The sequence below is a fragment of the Aptenodytes patagonicus genome, chromosome 4 (genome assembly GCF_965638725.1).
Source record: "Aptenodytes patagonicus chromosome 4, bAptPat1.pri.cur, whole genome shotgun sequence".
In the NCBI taxonomy this organism is placed as follows: domain Eukaryota; kingdom Metazoa; phylum Chordata; class Aves; order Sphenisciformes; family Spheniscidae; genus Aptenodytes; species Aptenodytes patagonicus.
In genome coordinates this window covers 937,364-953,129 of record NC_134952.1, presented here as the reverse complement: position 1 = coordinate 953,129, position 15,766 = coordinate 937,364, and the positions used below count along the sequence as shown (strand labels likewise).

At 45.8% G+C, this 15,766-nt stretch overlaps 1 protein-coding gene across 4 annotated transcripts in view; it reads left to right on the top strand.

Moving 5' to 3' along the window:
* The window catches only part of EXOC6B (exocyst complex component 6B), a 319,252-nt gene that overhangs the window by 179,205 nt on the left and 124,281 nt on the right, over positions 1-15,766 (top strand). For all 4 annotated transcript variants that reach the window (XM_076335628.1, XM_076335627.1, XM_076335626.1 and 1 more), the window contains exons 9-15: positions 8,647-8,730; positions 8,893-8,939; positions 10,184-10,304; positions 12,815-12,886; positions 13,339-13,436; positions 14,348-14,453; positions 15,613-15,722. In XM_076335628.1, the coding sequence (XP_076191743.1) occupies positions 8,647-8,730; positions 8,893-8,939; positions 10,184-10,304; positions 12,815-12,886; positions 13,339-13,436; positions 14,348-14,453; positions 15,613-15,722 (638 nt within the window). The remainder of the gene's footprint in view (positions 1-8,646; positions 8,731-8,892; positions 8,940-10,183; positions 10,305-12,814; positions 12,887-13,338; positions 13,437-14,347; positions 14,454-15,612; positions 15,723-15,766) is intronic.

Genomic DNA, 15,766 nt, shown 5'->3' with positions numbered 1-15,766 from the left:
ATCAGTGCACCATTGTTGGACGTAAGCCCTGAAGCATCTGAAACATGAAATTCACTTTGAAACTTGGGATTTACCGATTTAAAGAAGGGAATGGGTGATGGTCTTCCATCTGGGGTACCAGCTGGAGTCAGGGTTAGGTGAAGCAGAGATCAAATCCTGCCTGGGCAGGGCTGAGCTGGTAGGAAGAAGATGGCTCCATGCGTGTGCCCATGGCCCTTTTATTTGGAGGAAGAGATGCACAACGTAGTAAGATACTGGCCAGCAGAGCAGCACAGAAAATCAGTCTAGCCAGGATGGTGGAGACGTCCCTGGTCAGGACGTGGTGGGGCTGTGACTGTTGTCCACTCGCGTGTGCTCGTTCAGCCGTGCAGGACACGTGGAGATGAATGCGGCTGCTTGAGAGCATGCACAGCTCTGCAACCCTTGGAGGGAGAGGCTCACCTCAAAAGCGGCGCTTGCCGTACCGCCGCTCTCTCTTCCCCCCACGCAATTTTCTGGTTAGCTTTATCTTTTTGTTTTCAGTATCGAGGTGGTGTTTACAGTCAACAAGCAGTTCCACGGGGCTGAGCAAGAGCCTCCTTTTTGATCCTGATTCAGCAAAGTGCTTACATGCTCAGTGCTGAGCACCTGCACGTGTACCCGTGTGCCTCTGTGATATTATTTGGGAATATTTATGTTTTTAAAGTTAAGCATCTGCTTAAGAGTCAGACTTCTTTGTGTTTCATTAGTGGCTACTGGTGTTCTCTTGTCTTGATAGATCTTCATAGAATAGTTTGGGTGGGAAGGGACCTCTAAAGGCCATCTAGTCCAACCCCCCTGCCGTGGGCAGGGACATCTTCAACCAGATCAGGTTGCTCAGAGCCCCGTCCAACCTGACCTGGAATGTTTCCAGGGATGGGGCATCCACCACCTCTCGGGGCAACCTGGGCCAGTGTTTCACCACCCTCAGCATAAAAAATTTCTTCCTTCTATCTAGTCTCAATCTCCCCCCCTTTAGTTTAAAGCCATTCCCCCTTGTCCTGTCGCAACAGGCCCTGCTCAAAAGTCTGCCACCATCTTTTTTATAAGCCCCCTTTAAGTACTGACAGGCTGCAAGAAGGTCTCCCCGAAGCCTTCTTCAGGGCACGTTAAACTTATTTTCCAAGCTTGTTTTCTTGCAACTTATTTCTAACTAAGTGTACAAGCTCCTGTTGGTTTCTTTAAGCGCTGGACAATCATCTCTCCTTAAAACAAACTGCCCCTTTTAGGTAGTTTTGGGGTAAAAAGTAGTTATTTGCATGATTTTAAAACTTCTCTGCTGCTTTTGACAAGGTAGGTCCCATCCAAACTGCTGCTCTGAGCTGTTGAGCCGTCGGGGCAGGGGTTGTACATGTGGGTCTGGTTTTGGGTATGCCTGTGAAACTCTGGGGTTACAGGAGCGGAGTAGAAGTGGGATGCAGGTTTGACCGAGTGGCTCTTCGGCATTGATACGATGCCAAGTGTTGTTTGGCACTTGTAGGCAAATTAAAATGAAACACTATCTACAGGGGCCGTTTCAGCCAGGTGAGGGGTGACGCATCGCAGCACTCTTGCTCACTCACATGGGGGAAAAGGAATATACTGTTACTTGTTGAAATGAGACTGAGATTGGCTGAACTGTGAATATAACCCCCCTGAAATGGGACTTCTGGCCCCAGTTCTGGCCCTTCCTCCTCGCAGAACATGACACATGGGAAATGGCTGGGGATCAGGACATTTGGAGCGCAGGCTGGGAAATAAGCCATGTGTAAAATACCTGGAGGCTTCAAAATCTCTGTGTAGTCTGCTTGTAAAGCGTGTTTCTCACAGGATAGGGTCATCCAGGTGAGAAGGGACCTCAGGAGGTCTCTAGTCCAACCTCCTGCTCAGAGCAAGTCAGCTGTAAGATCAGACCAGGTTTCTCAGGGCTTTATCTAGTCTGGTCTTGAAAGCTTCCAAGGATAGAGACTGTAAAACACCTTTGGGGAACTCTTTTTGCTGCCTGACAGTTCGTGTTGTGAAAAACCTTTTTGTTACAACCAGTCAAAATGTCTCTGTTTCATTTGTACCCGTTGTCTCTCCTGCCGTGCACCACTGTGAAGAGTTGGCCTGGCTTCATCTTCTGAATGACCTCCTCATAGATGTTAGGGTTAGATCCCCAGATGCTTTTGGCTGCTTTTTCCACGAGGATGCACTGTTGGTTCATGTTCAGCTTGCTGCCTACCAAAACTTACGGTCCTTATCCACAGAGGTGCTCCCAAAGCAGTGGTCCTCATCCGTATTGTTGCAAGGGGTTTGGGGGTTTTCCTTTTCATATGTGAGATTTGGCATTTGTCCTCATTGAATTTCATTATGTTCATGTTGGCCCATTCCTCCAGCCTGCCGAGACCCCTCCAGATGGTGGCCCTGACCTCAAATGTATTGACTTTTCCCCCAGTTTGGGGTCATCTGCAAAGTGGATGAGACCACGTCCATTGCCTCCTCCAGGTCATTGATGAAGACGTTAAGCGAGGCAGGTCCCACAACCCCCACTGTCATTCTCCACTTGTTACAGGCCTCCATGTAGAGCATGACCCATTAACCCACAACCTTCTGAACCCAGCCATCTAACCGGGTATGGGTGGGTACCAACCGGGTACCCATCAAGCTCATCAGTTATCCACACTGACGTCTTAACTTAGGTAGAATGTTTTGGATTTTGGGAGCTCCACAGTAAATTCTCCAAGTGAACAAGGAGCCGTTTGAAGGCAGACTTTCATAGGTAGATGAATACTGATCTGCTTCTTGGGAAACAGTTGTGCGAGCCCTTGAGATGGGCTGTGTAGGAGTGGAGCTGTACTTTTGTGAGATGCTGTGTAAGTCTCTTTTAAAGGCGGGAGAATTCCTGAAACATGTGCCTGAGAATTTTTGTGGACCGAAGTCAAAGGAGGATGAAGAGCCAGCGAAAGCCAGAGATAAATTTAAGAGAAGCTCAGGTCATGCAGTAGCTGGTGCTAATACAGTACTAAATCCAGATGGGCTGTGGGCTTAAGGTTCTCACTAACAAGGAAGAAAGCCAAATCCATCGCTGTTTGCTTAAACCAGAGCTGCAGTGACGCGAATGGCATGGTCTGTGGATCAGGTGCTACAAAAGCGGTTTCCAATGGATTGGAAACTAGGCTGTTACAAGTGAATTGGGTCTTGTTCTGCTTGTTCCGCTGTCCACATACATACACTGATCTAAGCAGAACTGGGGTTTATCAAGGGAGGAATCTACTCAGTATATATTACCATAGCACATCACCTTGCTTACTGTTATTGTAATGACATTTTAATGTAAGAGCTTAGAAGATCCACTCATTTTTGGGGAACGGACTAAACGATGTTGCAAGTGCGAAGTGTTTGAGACGGCTCAGCCAATAATGTCACCGTGGGAATGATGGGTTATCGATGGTCCGTGTTACCCAGTTGCACGCAGCAAGTAAATTATCATTATGTGAAGTACACAGGGTGCATTTCTGCTTCCAGGTAAGCAGAAATTTAGTAATCCACGCTATTGTCATCTACATGTTCCGGATCCAGAAAGTCCCATTTTACTGGGCATTTTAATTATTTGCTGAGGACAACAGCAGAATAAAACTTACAGCACGTCTTTCCTCATGTAATTCACAACTAGATTTGCTTTCAGCTCTCTGCTGCTCCTGCATTATGAAACTTTTTTGGGTATTTTCAGCTGTTGTTTTTGCATTCTTGTGATTGTATTCTGTTTTCCCTTATGTGGTGTTCATCTGCGATCTTAATTATCTGCCTCTCATTGCCAACTCCGTGAACTCTGAAGCTAATTTGAGAAGGAAAGTTCTGCCCGGCAATTTTAAAAATATGAGGCATTATTGAGGGTTTTTCCTGGACTGGATTACAATAAATGTGTAGTTTGGAAGCGTAGCTTTGGATTCTTCCTGCTCACTTAAAGAGATTGAGAATTGGGTGAAACCTATTCTCATTAAAACTGAGTAGATGAATAGGAAAGGGACCACCTCCTCCTCTCCCCACTATGAGTACTTGATTTCCCCAAGTTATGGGTAGAGCTCACAAGAAACCCAGAAGAGCAAGGATGCTGCCTCTGTAATGATATGTATTAGCAGTGTCTTGCTTCTGCAGAAGGTCAGTGGTGGATTTGGAAGTCCGTGAGAGGTTGGGGCTGGGAGTTGCTCCTTCAGTAGTCTTTCCCAAGTGTTCCTCGTTCTCAGACCTGCCGTATGCCGCTTGAGATCTGCATGTGCAGCATGGGTTTTGTTGAAAAAGAAAAGCGTCACAGGTGCAATGCATCTTTACAGAGTAAAATAGCTGCTTTTAGGGGAACAGAAAAGAAAGAAAAAAGTTGGACTGTTTCCCACCGAGGGGACATGGAGAGCAGGAATAGGGCACGTGCGTGCACAGCTCTGCTCCGAGCTTATGTGCTCGCATGCAGGTCAGCTCCTGTCTGGTATTTTTATCGAAGCATTGATTGATGAAGGTGGTGTTCCGTGTGGGTATCGTGCCACGCTGAAACATTCAGGAGATTTTGGAGCAAATCTTTTATTCAGCCCAAGACGTATTCCAAGCAGATGCTGGCATACCTCCCTGGACCAAGAGGCTGACCCTGGACAGCCTGAGTGATGCTGTCAAAGTCACTTCTCACAATTCCTTGCATACAGCATTTAGGTTCCAAAATATTGCCTTTGAAAACGGGAGGTAAGGACAGGATTGGTTAAATGTGAAAAAACCACCAGGCATGGGGCTGGGAGAGGAGAAGGGGATTGAAGTACAAATACTACGTGGTGTTTCAGATGAGTAGTCTATAAAACACGGGGTCTCATAGTCTGTTCTGGATACCTTTTTGGTGTGGTTTCTTTCTGTTTGGTTTTTTTGCTTTGCCTTTTTTTTTTTTTTTTACCCAGAGGAAAACAATATTAAAAAATAGAGTACAGAAGAGTAGTATTATCTGAAGACCTGATAAGTTGAATAGTCATAAATAGGCCAAATGTGGGAAACTGGGTGGTCTAAGCTAAAACTGCCACCAAAGGGAAGAAAGACTTCCCGTTTTTAGGAGAATATAATACGCGAGCAATGAAAAGATCTAGGGAGATGATGGAGGAATGCACTTAAGAGAAAAGGATGAAATTACGTGCAAGAAAAATGTGGGTAGTATCAAGAGAGGTTTTTTGGGAGAAGTTTTTTCATTGGAGGAGCCTCTCATGAGAGAGTCCCTAATTCTTGGGGCAGTCAAAAAAGGCTCAAGAAAGAAAATACAGGGAACAGTGCATTGGGAGGGAGATGGTTTTGGTCAAATTGGCAGGTCTCTAGGCCATAAATTTTAGGGAAACTGTTAAAATGTGAATATGGTCTACATTTTTTTGGGGAATGGTTTCAAAGGTCTTTGCTGTTCCTTCTCTTCTACTACAGGTAAAGCCATTTATTGGGTTGGAACAAGGAGGACGTGGCATCCAAAACCTTCTAAGCACCCTGTGAGGCTGAAGGGGCTTCCCTCCAAGGTTGAGAGGCAGGCTTATAGTGAATCCTTCATACGTTATCTCCAGCCCAGCTCAGATCACTCTTGCCTCTTGTGTCTGTGGAAGACATTTTTTCCTCTGAAAGTGCAATCCAAAATAGTTTAATTTTCAGAGAATATTATGAAGTTGGTCCAGATGCTTCATCTTCCTCAAAAGCCATCAGTAAAATAGGGATAGAAAACTGGCTTGTCCCCAGTGGCGAAGGAACTGAGTGATGGGGTGTTGGGGGTTTCGGCTCTCGGCCATGGGGATGCGTGCTTCCCGCTGCCCTGTCCCCCACGACCTCGTGACTTCTGCCTCTCCCAGCGCTTGGTGACCACCACCATCCTCTGGGTGCTCCTGAGGAGCTGAGGGGAAAGTGGTCACATCAAATGGAGAGGCTTTTTAATGAGGTGAACGGCTACAGGATGAGGCCTGTGGTGTCGCAGGGTGATGGGAGGATGGGCAGAGCTGTGCTGGAAGTGGAGCCGCATGTGGGATGACTTCTTGGCCTTTCTTTCCTGAAGAAATGCATGGTGAGGGTGGGGTGAGCAGGAACGATCTGTTCTCGGAGCTCAGTTGGAGGGATGAGGGAAAGTGATTTCAGCTGAACTTAATTGCTGTGGCGTAGTCTTAGCAGAAATCTTCAAAATCTGGTATTAAAAGGGCTGATTGGTTTCAGACCGGCCTCCTGCTCCTGATGAACTGCTTTCCAAGTTTCCAGTAAGTCCTTGAGGTCACCACAAAATCTTGCCTGCCTAGCTTGGGGAGATGGAGCTTATGCGTGTTCAGTAACGGGGAATTAATTACCCACTGACTTCCATGTGATGTTGCATAAAGCTAAATGCAGCGGCTGGCGTGAGCGACTAACTGCCATGGCAGCTGTGCTGGCGGTTGTGGCTGAACCTCTGTGTGCTCTTGCCTTTGATGGTGCCATACATTAATTTATTAAAGAAATGGGGAAAAAAACACCCTCAGTTTTGAATTTGCACCACAAATTCATTGGTAGCAGTGGGCTGCGCTAAGTTAGTAAGTAGCTTCACTCAAACATTTCTGTGATGCTACCAGAGATGAGTTGTCTCATGGTCAGGATGGAGATGATCAGGGTTTTTTGTGCCACTTGTGTTGGTTTTGAGAGGTGAGGCACAGCAGGATTTAACAAATATCTTAAGTCCGGTCCCGTCAGTGGCGGGGTGGGAACAGCCTGTTCTGTCTTGGTTCTCCTGCGGCACTGCCAAAATTGAGAGGAGATGGGTGACACCAGCATCCTGAGAAGCACCGGCTCCCAGGCCTGGGAGAGGACCTCGAAGGGAGGTCAGAGATCCCTGCTTGTAGGTCCTCCGAAGGGGGCTAGCGCTTAGCTTGATAAAAACTGTAATAATCCTCCCTGTTCTGGGTCTAAGCTGTAGATCACTGATTTCTGGCTCATGACCCTTCCCTTTCCAGGGGGAAACAGGTTTTGAGAGCATTGCGAAGACATATGACATGGAAATGCTGGTTCCCAGATAGTTTCTGTTTCTGAAAAGCTTTCTTAAGATGTCAGATTACTTGTAGGTTCAAGCTAATGCAGGATTGCAGGAGAAAGACTTGGATTTATACCTGATCCTGGTTTGTCCCTTGCTGGGACCATTGGCACCACTGATGGATGGATGGACGTGCCCGGCATGGGTCAGGAGCTGCCCATCCTGTGCACGCCTGATATTCAGCTAGGATAAAAAGTATAATTCAGAGACAAAATCCATGGTATAAATCTGTGTAATCTTTGCAGTGCATGTGCATGGTCGCAAGAAGGTTTTTTTGATGAATTTTAGCACTGTTGGGAAGGGCAGTACCGGGTGGGAATGCTCCTGGGCACATCAGTAAGGCTAAATTTTTGTTTAAGCCTTGAGCTCCAGCTTGTAGAAGACAAGGAGCAAGTCGTGCTACAGCTCCTCAGGGGCTCATTGCAGACATTTCGTAAGAACCCCTTTAGTCGAGGGCATCCTAAGGCAGCCTGGTGGTATAATGCCATAGTAGCTGGAGAATCATTAAATCAGCACCAGGTTTTTCTTTTAATTAATTTATTTTTTTGTAGTAGAGAAGGCTGATGGCTGGTGCCTTGCTCAGGTGAGACCTGTTCTTCTGCGTTGTTTGTTTTGTGAATTCCAAATGAGATTTTTTTTTTTTTTTTTGGCTTGGAACAGTTCAAAGCAAGACCTTGTCCCTTCTCTGAAGTGTTTATAATCCAATTTCAGACATAAAACAGCCGGGGCGTGGAGGAGGGAGGAACAGGCAGGGATAAAACGGCAAGGTTTTACATAGCCTAGGGGACTGGGGCGGTAGGCGGACGTCTGAATGCCTCAGCGGGTCGATGGCATTTGAGGATCCTCATGAGTTTTTTGCCTGGGTGGGGATGCTCAGATGTAGCCTGGCTTGGTAAAACAAGCCACCTACGGAAGAAGCCCCCAGAAGAGCAGTTCAGGTCCCCGCTGCAGCGCCCGGCGTGGGTGGGCAATGCCCGTGGAGAGGAGCTCGGGTGTTTGGCTTTTGGGACTAACAGGCTCTCCTCTGGAGGCTCAGACCCACAGTAATGCTGGGAGAAAATGAGCTCAAAAACCTATTTTATTTTTCCCAATTGTATAGACCAGTCTCATAAATTGCTATAACCCACACAAGCACATTTTTCCTAAATTCCCTGATGTTTGTGGCTTTGCATCACTGCACCCAAGAATCAGTGGAAGAATTTCTGGCATTGTTTGTCCCCTCTTTCTTTTTGCTAACACTAGAAATTGGTTGTTTCACTGCCCCCACGGTTAAGTAAATCTGATATTTGTCCATGTTATGGTCCGGTAAAGAAGCTGGTTGCATGCCTCCATATACCACATCTGCACGGTGATACTGGAAAACAGGTACAGAAGAGTTAATCGGATACTCTTATACCTGAACAGCTGATTTTTTGGCTTGGTGTTTAGAGAAAAACTCTTTGTCATCTGATGTTTGGATTGAATTCTGCGGGAAAGCGTTGCACAGATACGCTGGAGGAATATGAGGTTTGCATCTTAAACGCAGTATATTGCAAGTTGATGGTAAACGCAGGGTATTGCAAGTTAACGGTTAATGCAAACCGTTATAATTACTTGAATTAATCTCTTCTGTTTTCCAGGGCGCCCGAGAAACCTTTGAGAACTACTACAGGAAGCAGAGAAGAAAACAAGCCAGATTGGTCCTCCAGCCTCCTTCAAACATGGTACGATGGTCCCCTACTTGCAGTGCCCAAACTTGCTCTGCCGAATAAAGGAGCGGAGGGTTATCTCTGGGCATGTTGTTGCCGGTGGGTGGTGTCTAATTCATTTCCAATTGCTCTTGGTCACCGTTGTTTTAATCTTTGCTCGCTTTTTCTTTGTTGCAGCATGAAACTTTAGATGGCTACAGGAAGTATTTTAATCAAATTGTAGGGTAGGTATTCTTTTTTATATGCATCCTCGCTAAATATGTGTGCGCTGTGTTGTTGAGGAGCCCAAAAAGAAAGAGCGAGGAGGGAATGGTGATCTTTTTGAGGGCCCTTTAAAGGGAGCCAAAACAGGAAAAAAAAAAAAGGTGGTTTGGGCTTTTTACGTGTTTTAGAGTGTATTTTATAGCACCCATGAACTCTGCTGTGTCACTAGTGGGAGCATGGAGGAATCTGCCAGCTCATGTACAAGCGAGCACATTTCTGGGAATTTGAGGATAAATAATCTCTGTGGACTATGTGGATCTACTTGCCCCACTAATGAGATTAATAGGCCTTAATTATTCTTTAATATTTTATAATTATTCTTTGATTATTTTCCTGGTAAAGGAGGTGATTCTCAAGCCTCTATTCCTATGAGCTTCTTATTGCACTCAAATTTGACAAGACTCTTCCAAAAGCAGCCGAGCTCTAAGAGAAGGCAACCTAAGACCACTAATCTAGCAAAGATAGGGTACAATATTGAAATTTCTTCAGCTAACGATAATACTTTCAACATCTAATTGCAACCATCACAAAGGCAATATGTGCTGCTGCTCACCTTCTCACGCAGCTCCGTGCTCCTGGGCTGAATTTCCCTGACAAAACACAGCTGAGATTTTGTGCGTTGCTGTTTAAAATGTACAGTGCCACGCTCGCGCCCCGAAAAATACAGTTTCTTTTTGGCCAGCGTGTTTGATAACTGGGGATTGGAGTGAACTGATTGCCTTTAAATGGTTGTGAGCGTGTGGCGTATCCGGGTGCAAGAGAGTATTTTTCTCTGCAGTTACAGCATTTTTCCCTGCAGTTTAAGTATTTTCCCCTGCAGTTAACCAGTTGTAATACAATTGCTGCTGGCTGGAGCAGAGTTTAATCAGCGGTTCTTGTTCAAATAACGGGGTGGAGAACTTAGAGAGGGGAAATTCTGCCTTTGTGTATACATAGAGCGGTATTACTAGGAGCAACTGTGTTTTAGCTCACTTCTGTAATACAGTGAAACATCATATAAAATACTGCGATGTTAAAAATAGGTGAATAAAGTGTTTAGCGTTGGCTATGTTTGATACAGATACTACTGCAAATCTGAGCTTGCTCTGGAGATTTGTGGATGTGCAAATGCCGCGTATCCCTCGCATGCGGTATTTGCAGATCTCTTTTGATGTCTCGAAACCTGTAACTTTTGATAACAGTGCCATTTTCTCCCCTCCGTTAGGTTTTTTGTAGTTGAAGATCACATCTTGCATACAACGCAGGGCTTGGTAAATAGAGCCTATATTGATGAGCTGTGGGAGATGGCGTTATCAAAAACTATTGCAGCACTAAGAACACATTCAGTAAGTAAAAGCCCCGGATCGCTCAGCTGTTGCTTGAGTATGACTTGACATGCTGGAAATACTGGCTTTTACAGTAGTATTCTTTGTTTTGCCTCTTTTCCAATGACCCTTTGTAAAACAATAACATGAAAATACACTGCTATTTCCCCAAAAGCTTTCTCCAGCTTTTTTTGCCTCTTGATGCACTGCATTCCCCTGTATCAAACTCTCAATATTTTGGGGGACTAGGAAGAAGAAAATAGTGGTTTGATATTTTTCCTGTTACTTCGCTGATCACTTTTGAGGAGCACCAGCAGAGGGAGTCGGTTTGTCCCGGAAAACGGGGAAAAAAGCATCTACTTGGCACCCTAAAGTGTGACCCTGTTTGAAATTCCCTTAAAGTTCATGGCAGTGAATGGGCTGCTATCAAACTGCAAATCATTTGTGCATAAAAAGACACTAAATAGACTTCTTATTCTTTAATACTGAAAGAAGTTTGGAAAAATTGTTTGTTGCTTTGGTATTTCTCTGCTTGAGCAAAAAAAACCAAAGCCAATTGCAAAAAACGTACAATTTTCTTCCAGTTTTGCGTGACCTGATATAATGTTGTACTGGTTCAGCTGGGAGCACTGGAGTTTTCTGAAAACCCCGTTGGTTTATGGGATGACAAAATTGGATTTGACCATAACAGAAAAAGCATTAATGACTTTCTGCAAGTCCGTTTTCAAGTTGTTGGGCCATTTTCTCCAGGGAAAACAAAGTATTAAATCACTGAAATCCCCCTGCTGCTCGGGGACGGCAGTGCCGTCCGAGAGCACGAGGATGCTGCTGGCTCACGTCAGTGCAGGCCTGCATCTAACGTGATGTAACAGGCACGTGGTGGTACCCAAGTGATAACGGTGTCACTGCTCTTCGCTGAGAAAAGCCTAACGTTTCTGCCTGGAGACGCAGTATGCTGCTTCCTCCAAACCACACTGAGTTTTGCATTTACGTGCCCCTGACTTTAGCTTAGCGTGGTTGCCCATGGGCCGTGTTGCCGAAGAGCTGCTTGGCTTTACCTGTGTGGGTGGGGATAATCCAGGTGATGGACCTGGAGCTCGTTGGGATGAGGGACCGCAGAGGCTTCCCAGGGCGCTCTGGCTCCGTCCGGCACGGCAGTTGTGTTGACTGGAAAGCTGCCTTCTTCCACTTAAGCTTCTGTGTTACGAAAAGAGATAAACACAGAGATGTACACCCCGCTAGGTTGTAAACCTGTGTTTATTTTCTTTTTAAGTGGGGTTTTCTGCTAGGTGAAAGCCGTGAGAGTAAGCCAGGTACAAACACGGTGTTTTTCAATTTTACCAGCTTTGTTGCCATGACAAGTTGTTTTAAGTGATGCCAAACTTAATGCACGAAGTGGCTGCCGGGCAGGGATTTTTTTTCAGTAATCATGAAATGTTAGATGATTTCTCAACGCTAGTATTGTGGTCATCACCGTCACCTCTATGCACTGCTCAGTCTACAGCTCCCATATAGACCGGTGCCGTCTATCTCATATTGCCGTTGAGACTTGATGGAGGGCTCTCACATCAGTGAGGCTGTTTCGGTTCTTCCCCTTCAGCCAAACTTACGCCTGGATTTTCTTCCTTGCTGCGGACAGGGACATCTTTTATCACTTCTGATAGCTTTAGGGCATTATCTTTCTTTCTGACTTTCTTTTTTGGACAGTGAAATGGAAAATGTGTCTCTTCCAGTCTTTCACATTGATTAATGGAGTCATTCCTCCTTGAGTTTCCAGTGAGCTTTAAATCTGTTTCTCCTTCCAGCTTATGATCACTGATTCTATATTTGGTAAGAGTCTGTCTGAAACTCTACATATTTCAGCACAGGGAGGTTGTCTGCTGTGTCCAGAGAGCACACGAAGCCTGTGGGTAACACGGGGTGGCTCTGGGGGGACGATCAGCGCTGTCACTGGGCTGAGTTGTGTCTTCAGGGTTTCAAGCAGTATCCTGACCCGTAATAAGTACTTGTATTGTAGCTCTGGCCATTAATGTTGCTGAAATATAGTCATGCAGCATGTTTTTTCTCAGCCGGAACCACTTAGCCATGCAGCCTTCGCACGGGGCTCGGGGATGCCTTGCTGTGATGCTTCATTACAGTCAGGCGCAACACACTAAATATTAAATGAGAGGCGCTGCTGTCGTCTTGGTATGACAGCGCGCTGATTTGCTTCATCCCCTCTCGCTTCCCCAGCAGCTCCTGGGTAATCTTAGAGACACTTCAGGTATCTCTAGAGCTACCGAAATCCTTATTCATCATGGAGAGCCTCAAGAGCAGCGCGTTACGAGGAGAGATACCCTTATCAGCGTGCCTTCCCTTGCCCTGTACAACGTTAGGGCATGGACTGTAGGATAAAAGCTGCTGATCATAAGACTGTATGGCATGCCTATGTATTTATTATCACTCAAGTGATAACGCAGGAGGGCTGAGAGCAATATTTTTCCCGCGTGCTGCAGTTAAAACCATGTTTTAATTTCTTCTCTTCTTTGCAGTCCTACTGCTCGGACCCGAGCCTTGTGTTAGACTTGAAGAACCTCATTGTCCTCTTTGCAGATACACTCCAGGTATGTGGCTGTTGGCGACCGCTCTTTATCTTGCTCAACAGTTGTGCTGCTCTCAGATCGTGTCCGTCAGCAGGCTTAAATGGCTGATGTGGGCTTGCTGTGGTGTCCCAGCTTCTTTTTTAGCATTGTGGTACGTGAATTGTGGTGCCCGATGGACAGCCTGGTTCGCTCTGCATGTGGGGTGGCCAGCCTGTGGGCAAGGACCAAGCCTTGGCCACCTTGCCAAGCCCTTGTGCCTCCTGCCCACACCCAGCCCAGCCTTTAATAGCCCTTGGTCCTACCACCTTGGTAAAACACCATCTAAATCCCTCCACCAGCACCGTTCACCTCTGTGGTGGTGGTAGGGGAGAATTTGCCTGTGCGCTCCCTTTTAAATAGAGAAAATAATCTTCAGCTGCCTGTTGGTGACTTTTTCTTATCTGAAGTTGCTCTCTTCCCCCACGCCACTGCAGGGATACGGCTTCCCGGTGAACCAGCTCTTTGACATGCTGTTGGAGATCCAAGACCAGTATAGTGAAACCCTGCTGAAGAAATGGTCAGGAGTTTTCAGGTAAGAAGCTCTTTAAGCAAGCTCATGAGATGTACCTTACAGAGTAGTTTTGGCCCATAAATAAAATGTTTTGAGAGATTAGTAGCAAGCTCATGTTTAAATTTTGGGCAACAGTAAGCTTCAGCCTGGGCTTTTCTTGGACCAGGGAGAGCCAGTTTAAATACAGTTGTGAGGATCCTGTGTGTGGTGAGATCTGTGCAATAAATTGGTGTAGACCAGAGGTTTTACATCCCAGAGGGATAAAGTTATGGTTTCATTATGGAGCTCGCTTTGACAGTCGATGGGTGGAAGGATGCAAAAATCTGGTGTTGCAGTAGCGTTGCTGTGCCCTCGCTCCAGCACTGAGCCACGTGTGTCTCAGGACATCGGTGGCATATCCCGGTGCTGCTGCTGTAAGCAAGTCCGTGAGCTGAGCAGTTGCCACAGGTAGGGCACGATATATTATCCAGGGTCCCATGCTGTGCTCAGGAGCCACCAGCTCATCCTGTGATGGTGCTCCAGGACATCCCAGGAGGATTGAGGTGTCTCAGAGCATTGGGAAGAGGTGCTGGAGGATTGTCAATGCCCTGGTAGCTCAGCCTCCATCTTCCTCGAGTCAGGCAGGACTGAAGCTCACTTGGGCTTTACCAGGGCCAGCTGCTGAAGCTCCAGTCTGGACTAAAAGCACTGCTAAACTCTGGTCGTGGCTTTACGCACAATGAAGGCTGGAAGCTGGGAGAGATCCTTGTGTCTGGCTGCAGCAAAGATGATTTCAACAGTCGCAAACACGGGAAGAAGTTTAGGCCCATGGGGTCATATCTTTGACTGGCACCTACTTCTTAAGAGCTTCCTAACTGAGCAGTAAATCTGCAAAGTTGTGGTTGGTCTGTCGTCACAGAACTGTCTTTCTAACTTTTCTTTTCTTTTCATAGAAATATACTTGATTCAGATAACTACAGTCCCATCCCAGTGACAAATGAAGAAGTTTATAAGAAAATAGTTGGACAGTTCCCGTTCCAGGATGCAGAACTTGAAAAGGTAATCTTGAAATGGGGAAAGTGGCACGGCGTGTCTGCTGGTGCAGGAAAACCCGCACCCTTGTTAGTGGCGTTGAGAACTGCAAATGAAAGCATGAAAAAAACCAACCAACCCAAACCTCCAAACCAAATAAGCAACAACAAAAAAACAAAACAAGGGAAAAGAACAAATATACTTTCCATGTGATGCACTTCTGGCGTGGATGAGGAAAGTGCATATAGCAATACCTCATCCATTTTGTTTTCAGATCACAGTGTACTACCGCAGCTGAACAGTGCTTGCAGTAGACAAGAGACTAGAAATATCTGCTTCCATTGGTATTTTATTCCCATTTTATGGACCGTGTTATTGAACTTTATTTGTTTTAATCTCATATTTAAAAAAAAAAAAAAAAGCCCAACAAAGTGGTATATCTTGGCTTTTGTAGAAGTGTGTGCTTGCAAAACCTAAGTGTAGCCAAATTTGACCTAACCAGTGTCCCTTAAAAGCTTGCTTGGCCTTCTGCTCCACGTCTGGCAGCCAGAGCTGCAAGCCTGGTGAACTTAATTAGGACTAGGAGGGGTTTTGATCCAAGTGTTTAGATTTCAGAAAGTCTGCATCCTTCCCCAAAACTGTATCATGGGGTCCAGTTTCTTACTATTATGCTCTGCACCTCCCAGCCGTGAGTGTGCTGTGGGTAAAAGCTGGTTGGAAAAATCTGGTAGAGGACATCTGTTTCCTCTTGGCTTTTGGTGTTGTAAGCAAGTGCTCACCTTGGGCAGCAACTGCGGGAGGTGACCAAGCAAAACGCCTTGTGCATGGTGGGAGATAAAAGTCAAGGAGTTCTCCGACGGGTTTTTTTCATATGAGTTAGGGAGTTGGGAGAGGGAATGAGGGTCGTGTTGTGCTGCCTGCTCCCTCCTAGCTGCAAGTTTCCTTCCAGCCCGTTTCAGACTCCAAATCCCTTATGCACCCGTGTGCCATTTGTAAGTGATTATCTGGTCTTTCACTTGGCTGAAATGTTTATATAATATACAATAAATGCTGGCTTGTTGTTTCATTGCTGGACTTAGCTAAACACTAGAATTAATTTGACTGCTTGGAACATGTTGTTGGAAAGCGGTCGTCACTCCTGTTAAATATCTGCTCTTCGACTTGAATTCTCTCCTGTATTTTACAGCAGCCGTTTCCAAAGAAGTTCCCCTTTTCTGAGTTTGTGCCTAAAGTTTACAATCAGATTAAGGAATTCATTTACGCCTGTCTGAAGTTTTCAGAAGACCTTCATCTGAGGTAGGGGATGAGTGTGCTAATAGTTGTAATACGGAGGTTTTGTC